Source organism: Pseudophryne corroboree, chromosome 2, assembly GCF_028390025.1.
Source record: "Pseudophryne corroboree isolate aPseCor3 chromosome 2, aPseCor3.hap2, whole genome shotgun sequence".
Lineage (NCBI taxonomy): Eukaryota > Metazoa > Chordata > Amphibia > Anura > Myobatrachidae > Pseudophryne > Pseudophryne corroboree.
Window position 1 is genome coordinate 592,540,760 of NC_086445.1, and position 17,048 is coordinate 592,557,807.

Genomic DNA, 17,048 nt, shown 5'->3' on the forward strand with positions numbered 1-17,048 from the left:
ATATATATATATATATATATATATCAAAAGAATAGCCCGGCACTCCTCCTAATAAGTACCTGCCCCGGTGCCCTCAGGAAAAATGGACATGTTGAAAAAACGGCTGCGGCACTCAGGGTCTTATGAAATAGTCAAAATGTATTTACATCACAAAATAAAACACCAACGTTTCGGGGTATCTAGCCCCGTTGTCAAGACAACGGGGCTAGATACCCCGAAACGTTGGTGTTTTATTTTGTGATGTAAATACATTTTGACTATTTCATAAGACCCTGAGTGCCGCAGCCGTTTTTCAACATATATATATATATATATATATATATATATATATATATATATATATTAATATGAAAAATTGTATTCCAAGTGATGGGCACTCTCTAATAAAAGCTTAAATATGCCACTTGTTTAATAATCTTGGTTATAAGGCTTAAAACATCATGCAAGGCATTAGATTAATATTGTGTGTGCGTGTGGGTTTTTCAATCCGGCACTCCACTTGCTCCAACTCGGTTGTACTGGCTTTAATGCCTTCCTCTGGGATGTGGCAACCCCAAAATAAAGCATGCAGTCGGCACTCGTGTTTTATTGGGACATCCGTTTTGGGGGATGCACCCCTTCCTCAGGATAGCTGTCTGCTTTCTGAACAGTCTGTGACCATAGCCAGTCAAGAAAATCTATACATTCATTGGGCGGTATTCAAATAATCTATCACGCCCAATCTCCTTTCTAAAGTGATCCCCGTTGTCGCGCATATCACGCCCAAAGTAATCAGGCTGAGCTGCATAAAGGGCTGGGCGCCGGGGGTAGCGAGCTGAAATGACGATACCACATCTGTTAGCAGTAACAGAACGGGTGTGGAAAGGGGTGAAAAGAATTGAATACCACCCATTACGTTCATTTATAGTAAACCTAATGGGGGAGTCTAGCCCATTAAAGTAGGATAACATCAGGTGAAGAGTCTCAGTAGACCCCATCCAAATAAAAAGAACGCCATCTATGAAACAGCGGTAACGTACAATATTTCCTTCAAGTTGCGGCATGATTTCCACTGGGCTCATATACTTTTTGGGGGTTGTGGCATAATTGGGGGATTCAGAGTCACGGTCAGTGTGATCGTTCCCACTCCACCACACTGTAGTCCAGCACACCCCAGCGAGTGCTAGGCTGGGGTGAGAGGCTGCTACTGCTGCAAACAAGTAAGAGAGGAGAGTTGGCAGACCTGGGCACCCCCCCCCTGCCAAGAAGCCTGGCCCAGGTAATTAGTACCTTGATGATCAGATGTTCAATTATGACTACAGGCACACAAATTACTGAATTTCAGGACTTTTAGAGCAGTGATTCCCAGCCTCTGTCTTCAAGGCACACTGACAATCCAGGTTTAAGGATTGTGCAAAGATGCTTAAATCAGTATAACCGATGTACTTATGAATTCACCTGTGCTCAAGTATGGCTAACCTTAAAATTTGCACTGTTAGTGTGCCTTGAGGACCAAGTTTGGTAAACACTGATTTAAAGCCAGAGATCCACATGTTTTTTAAGCATGCATAACCTAAGAAAGGAAAGAGCAGTTGCTTGATATTTGTGAGACAAAGATAGAAGCTGTTAAATCAATATGCTCAGTTATCAGATGCTTTGCTCTGCTTGCTCTCTCAGACAGAAATTGCAATCCCACATTGCTGGCTATTGTGAACAACGGAACCACATCTAGCACTTCCACTACGGTTCAGTGGTGGGATGCTCCAAGCATTGTTGGACTTGCGATCTTCATTCTATGCACTCTGTTCATTAGGTGAGTTGTAAAGGAGAGTATCAGTCTGGCACATGTGTAAACTCTCATCTTTTTCTTTTGATGGAAATGACCAATGGTTGAATAAGACTACTTTTGCGATACCCTAATTATTGCCATTCAGAGGTGTCAACTGGTGTGGCCACACCTGCTACACACTCTGCATTATTTCACCCCCTCAACTCGCCGGAGCTGCGGGTGCCCGAAAAGGGGGCGTGGTCTAATGTAATGGAGTGTGGCCTCACAGGATCTCCTCTCTTTCGCTCTGGGGGTGTGTCCAGCTTCCCTGAAGATGCTCGCTGCCACCGGACACTGGGCAGCATGTAGTGCCGGCTCTCATCTGTGACAGGAGCAGAGTGCTGCAGGAGATTATCACACTGCAGCACTTGGCTCCTGTCATTGCAGAAAAGCTGGCACTTTGGTGTCACCCCTTCCGAGGGTGACACTCGGGTGTGGGCCACACCTGCCTTCTGATGCCACTGTTGCTATTTCCTGTGTTTTGACAGTTTCCAAACCCCTTGCACCTCATTCTGCTGCATTGGCTTCTTAGGCCATTTCCCCAACACCAGGAACATAACTAAACATTTGTGGGACCCATGTAAGGGCTGGTGAAACCCTATGCACTATTGCTAATCCTTGGCCTGATTCTCCAGGGGATGTCCCCTCACTCACATTGTCATCTCTCGTGCTTACAGCCTCCGCTCCTCCAGCAACCAGCAAGTGAACAAGCTGATGCAAACAGAGGAAAGCTCTGGAGATGGTGCGGTCCACAGTACTGAAGATGGGGTGCACCATGCGTATGATAATGAAGAGGATAATGTGTGCTACAATTACAGCTTCTTCCATTTCTGCCTTTTCCTCGCCTCTCTTTACATCATGATGACGCTAACAAATTGGTATCTGTGAGTACATCCCTTATCTTATCCCATATATTGGTTACGCGACAGTAGGTGTATGAGTTTGTTAACCTTTTACTTTAAAGTACAAATTATATACAGGACTGATCCTTGCATTATAAACCAACATACAAATATTGTGCCAGTATAACCCCCCCCCCCCTCCACCACCACAATGTCCTTCCTCTCTCACTAGTTACAAAATAAAACAATGTCAGAATGACAAAAACAAAAAAAGAATCACCTGGCCTCATCTGGCCATCGGCCTAGCAGGGCTCTCAAGTCAGCATGCTGTGTCACCCATAGACACATGCCTCACGTGCCTAGTGGGAAATTCACCACTGCCCTACCTCCTGATTTGGGGGCTTTTTTTCCGATTGAGTTGGAAGGCTGGGCAGTATATCCCGTTCACCACTGCTCTGCATAGGAGCAGTAAACCATTGCTGCATGCTCCTGCCATTGCATACATGGCATTCAAAAAGCTGGTTTAGGGGAAGGGAAATGTGTGCTGGTAACAACCCTTAAATGTGACCATGCCTCCTTCTTATGGGTGTTTGGACTTGTGAGATCAAATGTGCAGACTTATCTACTTTATTTTCCGTGAGCTCTGGGGAAGTCCAGGTGTTAGCAATTTGGCCAGTCATGCCCTGGTGGCCCCAATTTGCAGCAGTACATATATAGTGTGTGAAGTCATGATGTGATTCACAGTGAAACCCTTCATATGGCCTTAGCCCCGTCCACTTCACGGGTACATTCAGGAATCCCCTGATAGTAGGCAAGTCCCGGTTCGCAGTTTAAAAAAAAATGAAATGTATGAAATACAATATCCCAGAATGCAACAGGCCCGTCCCTATATCCCCGCCTCCTGGCTCAGGAAATTCAGTTTTTTGTTTTGTGTGGCAGGAGCCGGACCATGGCCAATGGGCTGCTGGTTTTAAGCAGCCATAAGCTTTTTTATTTTGATAGTCTTACATTTTTATTTTTATATATATACTAGTAAGTCCAGCACACGTTACCAGGCTGTGGCTGGAGCACGGGGAGAAGGTAAGGCATTGGTTCCGCTTAGTAGGAGAAATGCGAGACACAGCCGCACTGTTTTAGGATGGAGACTACTGAACAGTTGCTGATGCGGCTGCCACCTCGGGTGCACCAGTGCTAGGCCTTAGGGATCAGGCTGGGATCCAGGGGTGGGGTAGTATGAGGCCGCGATCCCCAGGGTTGATGTCAGCAGTGGGGAGTAATGCGCTCCTTTGGTCGCCCTCCCCCCGGTTCATGACCAGTTTCCTCTGAGCTTCCCGCCATGAACTGAGTTCCTGCTTCTGTCTGAGACGCTGTGTATCTAAAAGGACCCAGTTGCAGCATAGGCAGCTGTATGACTGGTGTGTCTGTGTTCACTTGGGCATCTTAGGTTCACGGGGGCGATTGTGTACATTAATAGCATCTGGATCCACTCAGCGTTAACTAACGTATTGATCGATCCTGGAAGCGGGGTGAATTCTCCCTGTATCCCACTCTCTTGAGCAGGGTGATACAGCACTAAGGGCCAAATGTAATAGAGTTTCAAAAAGTGAGAGATTTGGTAAGGTTTTGCAGATTTTTTTTTAAAGTGGCAATCATTTACACAGCAAGATCAGCCTGATTTTTTAGTGTAAATGATTGCCACTTTGAGAGATTTGGTAAGGTTTTTCAGTTTTTTTAAAAGTGGCAATCATTTACACTACAAAATCAGGTTGATCTTGCTGTGTAAATGATTGCCACATTAAATAAAACCCTGAAAAACCTTACCAAATCTCTCACTTTCTGAAACTCACTCTATTACATTTGGCCCTAAGTCTCTATCTACCTTTGGTATGAATAGTTGGATAAGTGCCTGATGCATATGAGTCTGTAAACTATTGCTGCTGTATCTTTCACTGTGCGATTGAATAAGTCTAAACTCTTATATAAGGTAATGCAGTAATATGTTTCTCCTACATACTTGAAATGTATCTGTAGTTGATTATGTGTTCATATTGCTTATTATATTAATGTATAACCTGTGACTGATTGCTAGTGTGTTTGCTGACTTTACTATTTTCTGTCAGGTTTCTGTGTATTCCGATCCTCAATGCTGGTGCAGTGCAGGGTAGGGTCGGATTGTATCTCACTTTAACAAAATTTAAAGTGATCATGGTCACAAATTGTGTAGTTAACATTGTACAAGTGTGTGATTATTTATCATGTCTAAGAGCGTCAAGGGTGAAGAAAATACACTCACAGCAGAACCACTACTTATTTCATGTTTGTCTTACAAAGCTAGGTTAACCTCTCAGGATCTGGTTCAGAATGGATTATGTGCAAATTGTTTTAGCTTTCACCAAAGCCTCTTGAATAATCCGAAGCAGGCACAGGTTCAAGTTGAACTCCCATGGTCTATTTTTGCACAGAAATTATCTAGTATAGCTGAGCGGATAAAGCCAGCTCCTATACCAAGGATAGGTTACCCTATTAACCCTTACATGCAACAATCCACCTGGGGGTTATCACATCCTTTTACAGGAATCTGCAGCCTCTCAACAGAAACAGGCTGAAAGGTTGGTGGTAAGTAAATAACATAAACATGAAACAACATCTTCATAATCTACACATGTTTCAGATGAGGACTCATCGCACTCCGGGTCTGCATACAGAGACGAGGAGTAAGGCCTCAGCTCAGTGGACATTCCTGAGCTAATTAGTGCTATGAAAGCAATTCTATCCCTAGAGAAGACAGCAGAGCCTTTGTTAAAATCTAAGACCCCTGTGTTTAAACGTCCCAAAATAGTTAGGACTGAGTTTCCTGGGTCAGAACAGCTGACGGAAATTATGCAAGAAGCTTGGGTTACACCCAGTAAGAAGTTTAGAATTTCAAGGAAATGGAATTCCCATTATCCTTTTCTGGCTGGGGATGGTTTAAAAAGGGGGGTGGCTCCCAAAGTAGATACGCATGCCATCTGATTGGTGCGAAAATCTACATTACCTCTGCCTTCAACATCATTAAATGAAGTCACGGATAGGAAAATAGATGTTTTTCTTAAAACCATTTTCTCCTTGTCTAGGGCAATCATAAGACCAGCCATGGCTACAGCCTGGATGACAAAAGGAGTGGCAGCCTGGGCTGATGCATTGGAGGATGACTTTTTCAATGGCATCAAGAGAGTAAAAATCCCATATTGCACATATCAAACAGGCAGCTATTTTTATGGAAGAAGCAGCCTTTGATATGGGTACAATTGCCTCTCAGGCATCAGCCTCGGCAGTAGCAGCTCGCAGAGTGGTTTGGCTACGTACATGGAAAGCTGACTCAGAATCCAAGAAAGTTCTGGAGTCTTTGCCTTTTACTGGAGATATTCTTTTTGGTAAAGTATGAAACAGTATTTTGGAGTCAGAAGCAGATTCCAAGAAAGTGAAGTTTCCTTCCACACACAAATCCAAGCCTAGATTTCCAGCTTTTCGCTCCTTTCGGACTCAAGGAAAAGCAAAAGGAAAGCATTATGGCAAACCGTCTCTATCTGAGAAGTCTGGTAAGACTAAAAAGCAATGGGCTACCAGAGGGCCGGCTTCCAAATCAGAAGCTAAGCTATCAGCCTGATGGTGCGGCCCTCCACCTGGTGTACCTCTTGGTGGGAGGCTGATTTCTTCAGTTTGCACAGATCTGGCAGCAGTCTACCACAGATACCTAGGTGCAAGAAGCGGTATCTCATGGTTATGAGTTTGCTTTCATGAAACACCTCCTCAAGGTTTTTTTTGTACCAGCCCGTCTTCAGTGGAAACGAAGGCTAGGGCTTTGGTAGTGGCAGTTCAGAATTTGCTTCAGTCAGGAGTGATCATTCCAGTTCCACCTGCACAACGAGGACAAGGTTTTTATTCCAACCGGTTTCTAGTCCAGAAGCCAAATGGGTCGTTTCGGCCCATACTCAATCTCAAAGTGCGGAACAAGTACATTTGGGTGCCTCAGTTTCATATGGAGACTTTACGTTCCATTATTTTAGACATGGAGCCGGAGGATTTTATGGTATCCCTGGATATCCAGGACGCTCATCTTCATGTTCCTATAGCACTGTCCCATCAGCGCTATCTCAGGTTTGCTATCCTCCAGCAAAATTTTCAGTTTCAGGTTTTACCATTTGGACTGGCCACAGCTCCCAGAGTGTTCACCAAATTATGGTGGTAATGGCATCTTATCTCCGACAGCAGGGGATAAGGATTTTATCATACCTTGACAATTTATTAATCCTGGCAAAATCTCAGGAATTGCTTCAGTGTCATCTGTGACAGATAATAGCTTGTTTGCAGAGACACGGTTGGCTCATAAATTGGGCAGAGTCGTCCCTGGTTCTGTCACAATGGTTGACTCACTTGGGGGCTGTGTTGGATTCGAGTTTTCAGAGAGTAGTATTACAAAATATCCAAAATTCAGTCAAGGATTCAGGAGCTGCTACAAGGTCAAAATGTTTCCATTCACGCAGCAATGCATGTGATGGGGTTGATGGTGTCGACATTCGACATGGTGGAGTATGCTCAGTTCCACTCGAGGCCTCTGCAACGTTTGATCCTTTCCAAATGGAATGGTTTTCATCAGACAATAAAAATGCAGACTATGGGGGTAATTCCAAATTGATCGGAGCAGGAAATTTTTTAGCAGTTGGGCAAAACCATGTGCACTGCAGGGGGGCACATATAACATGTGCAGAGAGAGTTAGATTTGGGTGTGGTGAGTTCAATCTGCAATCTAAATTGCAGTGTAAAAATAAAGCAGTCAGTATTTACCCTGCACAGAAACAACATAACCCACCCAAATCTAACTCTCTCTGCACATGTTATATCTGCCTCCCCTGCAGTGCACATGGTTTTGCTCAACTGCTAAAAAATGTCCTGCTGCGATCAACTTGGAATTACCCCCTATGGACCTTCCTCTGGAAGAAAGGAGGTCATTAAACTGATGGTTACAGACATCCCATCTGGACAAAGGGAGACCCTTTTGGATAGCAGATTGGGAAATTCTGTCAACGGATGCCAGCCTTCAGGGCTGGGGGGGCAGTGTCAGGAAGAAATTGTTTCCAGGGGCAGTGGACCAAGGAAGAAAGTTGCCTGCCAATAAATATATTGGAACTCCGAGCCATTTACATGGCATTGAATCAAGCAAAGGACATTCTTCAGGGAAAGCCAGTCCAGATCCGCTTGGACAATGCAACGGCAGTAGCGTACCTCAACCATCAGGGAGGAACGCGCAGCCAAAACGCAATGAAGGAGGTAAGTCACACGTTAAAGTGGGCAGAACGTCATCATCCAGCCTTGTCCACAGTGTTCATTCCAGGAGTTTCTCAGTCAACATGCCATATTCATGCAAACAAATGGGCCTTACACCCCGAGGCCTTCCAAATTCTGGAGTGGGGATTACCGGAGAGAGATCTCATGGCATCCCGTCAGAACAACAAAGTTCCCGCATACAGGTCAAGAACAAAGGATCCCAGAGCGATCTTTGTGGATGCCCTGTCAGTGAGATGGGACTTTCGTATGGCTTATGTGTTTCCACCAATCGCCCAGAAGACATCGGTACACAGATCTGCAGAGGCTGTCGATGGATGTTCCATTTCTACTCCCTCAACATCCAGATCTACTGTCTCAGGGTCTTGCTGTCACAAGCACCTGGATCGACTGTCTTTGACGGCATGGCTCTTGAGACATCCTGAAAGCAAGAGGATTCTCACAACCGGTAATTCAAACAATGCTCAGAGCAAGGAAACCTTCCTCAGCGTGCATTTATCACCTAATATGGCAAGCCTATATTCAGTGGTGCAGTGACCGGAAATTTGATCCTAGATCTTTCAGAGGTTCCAGGGTCCTAGCATTCCTTCAGGCAGGAATGGACAAAGTGTGGCTTCCTTGAGAGTGCAAGTGTCAGCATTGACTGTATGGTTCAAAAAGAAAATTGCTAACCTACAGGATGTGCACACTTTTTTCCAGGGAATGCTGCACATTCAACCTCCTTTTGTTCCTCCTACAGTGCCTTGGGACTTAAGTTTAATTCTAAAGGCCCTTCAAGTTGCCTCATTTGAACCACTAAATCGAGTGGATCTTAAGTGATTGACAGCTAAAGTTCTCTTTCTTTTATCGAGATAGAGCAGTTCTCAGAACCAAATCTGAGTATCTTCCTAAGGTGACATCTAAATTCCATGTTAACGACGAAATTGTAGTCCCGGACTTCCAAGGGCCGGACTTTTCTGAGGGAGATGCATCATTGGACGTAGTCCGTGCTTTAAGGCTCTACGTGAATCGTACCAGTGCCATCAGAAAAACAGGCTTTCTTCATTCTCTACGGATTTCACAAGAGAAGATGGCCTTCTGAAAATGCAGACACTGGCGAGGTTGCTTCAAATGTAGTGCTTCAGCAGAACAGATATGCAAGGCAGCCACATGGTCTTCCATTAACACATTCATTAGACATTATGCCTTTGCCTCTCAGGACACTGGACAGGAGAATTTGTATTCTCCTGTCCAATCAAGAGTGTCCCCACCACTAAATTGCTTTGGGACATCCCAATGTTATCCTGTGGATAACCTGTGGACCCTGCAGGAGAAATATTCATTATGGTAGACTTACCATTGATAACTCTATTTCTCCTAAGTCCCAGGATCCACAAGGATCCCATTCTGACGCACCTGATTTGAGGATCCTTTCACTCACTAACCTCTTCCTTTTTCTACGGGGTGTGCATGTGTGTTCTTCTTGCCTGATTAGGGCTCTCTAAGATGCACCTGCCTTGAGCTTTGGAAAACAATTGAATTGCCTGAGCCAGGAGGTGGGGATATAGGGACGGGCCCATTGCATTCTGGGAAGCTGAAAGCTTTGATCGTTTGGTGCCAATCCGCTGTCACTACCTCATATCCCAATGTTATCCTGTTGATTTAGGAGAAATAGAGTTATCGACGGTAAGTCTACCATAACGAATATTTTTATTTGAGGGTATGGGAAATGTTCAATTCACGTCTTGTGCTTTTATGGTAAGCTTTCTTTTGAAAGACCACCAAGGCAATTAAAGAGGTAAACACAGAAATTACTGTTGTAGGAAAATGTTTTAATCTAGAAAAAATAATTCCTAAATAACACCATATAATCTATTTCTCTAAAGTATACTACTGGGGTATACACTATTAACCAGGGCTGTGTAACTTGCCAGGGCCTCTGAAATTGCAGGATGAACATGGCCACCAGTTGGCTGTCTTTGGTCTGGTTATATTAAGTGGCTGATTTGGAGTTGAGAGCAAAACAAAAAAGAGCAAGTAACTTTGGTAAGACCATGCTGCGCAGCAGGTGGGCCAATGTAACCTGTGCAGAGAAATCTAGATTTTAGAAAGGCGTGTCCAAACTCCAATCTAGATTGCAGTGTAAAATAGTTTTCCAGCATTAGTGGGTTATGTGCAAAAGCAGCCAGTATTTACCCTGCATGCAGAAGAAAGATAAATATACTGTATATTTACACCCCTTGCAATGCAACATGGTTTGTTCAAGATACAAATTTACTTGCTTTTTTTATTTTTAACTTTGCTACAAACTCAAAATCTGCCCCTAAACTGCTAAAACTGACATCCATTAAATTTCTCCCTATGACTTATATTTGAAAAGTGTGTGCGCGCGTGTTTCTTATTTTATTATTTTAGTTTTTTGTTCTTATGAAACTGTTTAGGCTGGTAACGTGTTCACATAGCAAATATGTTAACTGCAGTAAGCTATATAACTGTAGAAGGTCTGTCCCATCTCTTTATGTGAGCGCAGTGGAAGTTTGGGCATGCATCCCAAAGGCTTCCACTGCAAGGGAGATAGGACAAGTACCCGAGAGGTGGACTTGCCACTGGTGGGAAGGAAGGAGGGGATTGTGCGCTGAAGCAGAGAACAGCAGAATGTAGAGGGGGGCATCAGCCAGAGACAAGGGGAGGGCTGGTTGGGGGATGAACGACAACTGAGGTTGACCAGCATATGCTGGGTCCAATCAACCAGTACCTTTTTAATGATCAAACACTTTTTGTTTATTATCCCCAGGCCGGGGTCCTCTGATAACTCCTTGACCAGTCCCTGGTCAGCGGTGTGGGTGAAGATTTCCTCCAGCTGGGTTGGACTCCTCCTTTACCTGTGGACGTTAGTTGCTCCTGTGATTCTCTCTGACAGGGACTTCAGCTGATTGAATAAAGCAACTGACCCTTCACATCTAACTGCTTCTGATTTTTATTTGTTTATCTAAATACCTCATTCTTCAACATTTGTTTCATTCTCTTTTAGACCTGGATTAGATTACATTATGTCCCCGGAGTTGCTGATTAAATGTCCTGTTTAGATTACGTAATCCTGTTGACCTATTCATACATACCATGTTTTGTAATCCAGGCAGTCCATAGCACATGGCTATGTGTTCTTGTGTGTGTGTGTGTGTGTGTTTTTTTTTTTTAATCAGGTTTGTGTAATATTGTCATACATATTTATGTAGCTTGGCCCTCACAGCCCTGCAGCACCACCCTTAGGATACAATGAAATGCATAATTGTGTAACTAGAAGAATTTAAACTATTACAGAAGCCTTACAGGAAGTCTTGAATCCTGCTTTTATCTACTTTTGTAAAATATATTTTTTATACTTCTTTGTGATGTCTGTAACATTATAAATAAACAAGTGTAAATGTTTTTGGTCATATTTCAATTCTCTAAGCCAATACACAATGTTAAAAAAACAGCGAATACAATTATCATTGAATATATTGAAGTCCAATGTGTACGGTTCTTCGAGAAGTGGTCGCGCCAGGGCCTATGGTTCCTTGGTAATATCACTGGCAAATTAATAGGCTGTGTACTGGTTAAATCCACAAATTGTCTATGTCTCTCATGTGTGTAGACAAAAGGTCCACTTGACAATAATATATATTCTAGAGAGAGATAAATATTAGTCTGCACAAGTAAGTTACTTTATCTCTTATCACTAGATGGTGACAAAGTGCAGTTAATGAAAACGATATTACACTCGTGGATATGCTGTATGAAATGTGGCAAACAGATGGCAGTAGTAACAATGTCTTGTGAAGGCACTGAATATCCAGAGAGTGACAGTCATTCCAGGTCAGTTTGGTGAGGTGTCGCAGAAAGGCGCTGTAGAGAAGGACAGGCTTGTCAACCCAGGCCCTTTTCTTTGTTTCTTTTTAAAGGCATATTAATCCGAGTTTTGCGTACAAGAGGTCTACAATCTTTGTTGTCGTCCCTCCCCCGATATATCTAAATCCAAATATTTATCATTACACTATTATGGCAAGCAGTGCTATCTATCTATCTATCTCTATTATAACACACACACACACACACACACACACACACACACACACACACACACACACACACACACACACACACACTTCAATGATGTTTCAAGTAAACTTATTGCATAATTTCTTTATTGACTTGTTTAGTATTCATTAAAATACTACTTAGACTGACAATTTCCCTCTTTTGTAATGGAACAAATATAAAATTAATTTGGATTATGATTTTTTTTTTATTTTTTTATTTTTTAGCTTTAAAGAAATGATTGCAGATGCTGGCAGTTAAGCCGGAATACCTGTATAGCCTTTGTTTAGTCTTCCTATGTAGCCTTGTATCCATTTTTACTTTTGATGATTACATTAGTCTGTAATAAAAGACCTAAGTAGTTCTTTGGATCCTGGTTGATAGTCCCACTTTTGTGGTTCTATGCCAATGTCCTGAGTTACCCACAATATGCCAGGTGATAACTTGGTGTATCCTAAGTCAACCTCATTTAGGGATCTGTTCATGAAGCAGTGGAAAGCGTGGAGAAGTTGCCCATGGCAACAAATCAGCTGCTACATATTTTATAGAATGCACTTTATAAATGTTACCTCAACACTGATTGGTTGCCATGGGCAACTTCTCCACTGGCTCACTTCTCCACACTTTTCAGTGCTTCATGAATAGACCCCATAATTCCTACCTGCCTGAACATTACCACTTTGTCTTGGCAAGGTAATGAATGTGCACAGTGCCAGTCAGCCATCTGCACTTCTGATCAATAACTGCTTAAGGCAACTGCCGACTGCATCCTATCTAGCAAAGAAATAAGATGTTGGTATTAAAGTGTCATACCTCTATTTTGTGCATTGATGTACTGCACTTTCTTCATGTGGTTTTTTTTTTTTGTGGTTTTTTTTTTGTGGGTTTTTTTTTTTATTATTTGGTTGCATCATGGACTGTTTATGGTACCCTCCTCCCCCCATCCAAATTAAAAACTCACAATTGCCTGGATGCTATGGCTTATGTTTCCCACTGGCCTGTCTGGATTTTAAAATTGGAACTGGAAAAAAAACCTAGCAGCAATGTTACTGCAGATGTGAGTAGCTGGATACATTATATGTTGGTAAATCGGAGTATCAACACGTTGCAATTATGTAAACAAAAACTTCCAAAATGATAACGTGTCAATATATAGCCCATAGTATTAACTTATGAAAAGGCATCCCCACCTATGCTTATGTACTGTGCCACATTTATGTATGTAGGTTTTTTTAATTGCAGAACTATATTGTTGGCAACCAACAACTAAAATGATTGGCTGAAATTGGTGAAGGTGCTGGGGCTTATGGATAGAGGTGTCCTTACTGCCTTGCCTCTGAGGTTAAATAAAAAACGGGGATCTTTATATGCAATATGCGGATGTGGCAGACAGGCAAAGGTATATACTGCAGCAGCAGCAGCTAGCTTAGCACGCAGAAGGGCACTGTTTGAGTGCAGGCTGCTGCCTATAGCCCGGTGAGCCGTCTCCAGCAGACAGGCCAGTGTCGCATGCGATCATTCTTGTGTTTCGTTTTATGTGAAGATGTACGTTCCCATGTTGTCACCCAGCTGCCGCTCCTCCTCCCCTGCGAGCAGCGCTAGGGGGAATAGCTGCATGTGGTTTCCCCCTCTTTTAAAGAATGGCCGCGACCCTGTGCACACTACACGAGACTAAGCGAGCACTACCATTTCCGTAACTGGGAGTTTTTTTTTGTTTTTTTTTAAACTCCCCTACGTCCAAGTGGGCGCGTCCGATCAATTCTAGAGTGCTGTAAATACCTAGCTCTACTACGTTTTACACGGTAGCTGCCCGCCTCTCAACTCACTCTCCCCTCTGTTCCGCCTCCCAGGTGGGCGCGGCCAGGCTCTGGATGACAGCGCCTGAAGGCGGCCTGTACCATTTCCCCCCTTGCAGGGGTTCTCCATGTAGGTTGTAGCGGCTGGGCACCAGGTGTGAGGTGGTGGGATGTGAGCGGACATGTCAGCCCCGGCTCATCCAGCTTCTCTGCCCGGGGCTGCCTGCTGGGAAACGGCGGCTGCAGCAGCGTGACGTCATCAAAGCTCTGGGCTGGAGAAATGACATCATTTGCGTGAGTGCAGCCTGACAGGGCCTCTCTCTCTCCCTCACTGTGTGTATACACTTTCATCTGTGCATTTTGTGCTCACATATGCATGTGTGTGTATGTGGTCCTGTATTGTGCGTAGCAGTACATTGCATTATAGTGACCCTGTACTACATTGCTGTCATTCATCTAATTCGACTCTGTCGTTAAAATTGGGGTGCGAATCCCTTCCAGCAGGAACCAGGTACCTTGGTGGGTCATCCTTTATGGTGACACCTGCCTAGACACAGGTCGCATGGTTCATTTATTCTTGACACACGCAGTGTTAACATTTTGTTATATACCACAGCTGGATCATAAATTAGCTTATTTGATTTATTTCTTAAAATACAGCTCCTGTATAATTCTCATTCTCTATAAGCAACTTTTTTTTTTTTTTCTTTTTTTTTTTTTTTTCTGGTGACACATGTAGCCTGGTTCCATGATACATAAAAGTGATGCTAGGCATAATGGCTCATTTATTTGGCACATCATTTTCTCTGGCTCTGTGGCTTGCCTATTAGGATCTGCTAAAATAGATATGTAACCTTAAGGTAATCACCTGGCTCCCCAATAAAGTGACCATTCATAGTGTCAGCCATACCTGACAATAATGAGTAGGAATCACTTGTAACCTGCATGTTTTATAGCTCCACTCACCGCTCTTCAGTTCTGTTATTCTTCTATTATTTTATATCTTTGTTATTTTTTAATCATATGGGTTTTGTTTTGAGGGTGAATGGCATTTTAAATTACTACTATTGTAACCAATGCTTGCTCTCTTCTAAGTACAACTGCATTGCATTATTTCTGTCAATCTACACATAAATGTAGCCCTCATTTATTCCATTAAAATATTCCTAATTTCATGACATAAACAAGACACCTGTAAAATAATTATTGGATAATACTAGTAGTATATGTGTTTTATACAGCTCAATATATCATGAGCATAACACGCCAGTTAAGAAGCTTTCATTTAACTGTCAGCTTAGTGTACTGGACAGTAATCCAACGGACAAAGAAAACTTGGACAGAAATATAGTGTTGGTCAGGTACATGTGATGAGGTGATTGTCTGGTTAGTCTATCTACACACTTGTCTGTTGCTCTTCTTTTGCTCCTGTTACAATACATTAAACCATTGTTTAATTAAGGTTTTACCTCATGTGAGAAATATAGTTTACATTACACTTCATGGAAGTACATGGCAAACAGGTGTAACACTTTGTTCCCTTTGCATGTCCAGGAAAATAATTTCAGGTCTATATTAATATAAAACACAAACCCCACCGCTGCACTTTTAATGTACTCTTTCAAATAATGGGTAATAATAATATTTTAGCAATCTAATTAAAATGTTCTCTATAAAGCTTGCATGAATTGCGCCAATTTTAAATCATTCAGGTGCTGGTTAAATCATCGTAATAGCATAGTCCATGTCTTCCTTGGCTTAAGAGGGTGCAGTAAAACACTGGTAGCCAGCACACCAAAAATATGCAAGAATATTTCATTAAATCTTATGGTCACAAAATCAATGCATTAGCATAGATAGTAAAACATCCAAATTGCAGTGAGCAAACGGTATCAAATAATCACTCATCCATCATCAATCGTGGGGTAAGGAATTTCACCCACCAGTTATTTAAAATGTTAGAATGACGCACACCTTATTTCTGATGCACCAATGGTATACTTGCTGACTTTTTTATGGTCCCCTCAGGTAGGTCCCGGAGGTGTGGTGTAGCCCATTGTGGAACCCTCCTATTCTACTAAGCCATTTGTATGCAGATGCGACTGCAATGATCCAAATCACTTTAAGCCCGACTTGACTAAAGTTGGGTACACACTAGATGATGTGCAAACGATGCAATGGTCGTCCCGTTTTCCCTTGAACTCCAGCACAAATTATATAGTGCCTACGCACTGTGCAATCTTTCAAACGACCGAACGATATATCTTTCTTCTTTTGGTTCTTAGATTGTTAATGATATATATGTCCGGTAGTGCGTATACACTTAACGATTTGAACAAAATCGTTAACGATATATTGAGATCTGCCTGCACCTCAGGCAGATTTGAGGATGCAATGAATGACGCACCGGAACACGCAATAGTGTGTACATACTGGACTATATGTCTCTCCATATCAGCTCAAAATGACAATTAGTCAAATTTATTGTTTAGGATTCATCATGCTGGTCTACTCTCCCAGAAGTGCCGGAAAACTCAGCAAAATTTGTGACACTTGCGGACATTTTGGGACAGTAGTCAAGTATGGTTAGCGTGTGGTGATGGCACAATACATGCTATTGGTAAAAATCCATGTAAAGACCCTCATACAGTACATTAGCAATCAGTTGGGGCTATTGCTATGTATAGGGTTCACAGATCGCAGATTCCAACCAAAAAGTGATTTTGAATTGTTAAATCAGGTTGTCCAATATGTTGGATTTCACAGATCAATTGGGGCTGTTGATTGCTAGTGTATGGTAACAATCAGCAGATTTACAGACCATTTCTAGTAAACTGATGAGCCTTTAACAATTGTCAGATCTGTATTTGCTGAAAATGATCTGCAAATCACTGAAACATCTGTAAAGCTGGCCATACACTATACAATTATCTGTCAGATCTGGCCTGTTGGTATGCATATCTGGTAATGGATGAGAGCAAATGACAATTGACCTTTTTGCTCCCAAACACTGGAAAACAGATAAAAACTGTAATTTAGTGAAATTTTGTTAAATCTTGGATTTAACCAATTTTAATGAACGACAGGTTTTGTCCGTTTTCCAGCGTTTGGGAGCAAAAAGGTCGATTGTCATTTACTCTCATCCATTATCAGATTTTCATTCCAACCAGCCAAATCTGGCAATAATCTGAAAGATAATTGTATAATGTATGCCCAGCTTTA

The 17,048-nt window shown here is 42.5% G+C and overlaps 2 protein-coding genes across 3 annotated transcripts in view; both read left to right on the forward strand.

The window, feature by feature from the left end:
* SERINC2 (serine incorporator 2) overlaps nt 1-11,379 on the forward strand; it is a 127,212-nt gene extending 115,833 nt beyond the window's left edge. The window contains exons 8-10 of the mRNA XM_063954606.1: nt 1,657-1,792; nt 2,485-2,691; nt 10,745-11,379. Coding sequence (XP_063810676.1) covers nt 1,657-1,792; nt 2,485-2,691; nt 10,745-10,883 — 482 coding nt within the window. The 3' untranslated portion in view covers nt 10,884-11,379. The remainder of the gene's footprint in view (nt 1-1,656; nt 1,793-2,484; nt 2,692-10,744) is intronic.
* A 2,510-nt stretch (nt 11,380-13,889) lies between these two features.
* The window catches only part of HIVEP3 (HIVEP zinc finger 3), a 255,814-nt gene continuing 252,655 nt past the window's right edge, over nt 13,890-17,048 (forward strand). For both annotated transcript variants that reach the window (XM_063954614.1, XM_063954616.1), the window contains exon 1: nt 13,890-14,120. The gene's annotated coding sequence lies outside the window, so the exon portion shown is untranslated. The remainder of the gene's footprint in view (nt 14,121-17,048) is intronic.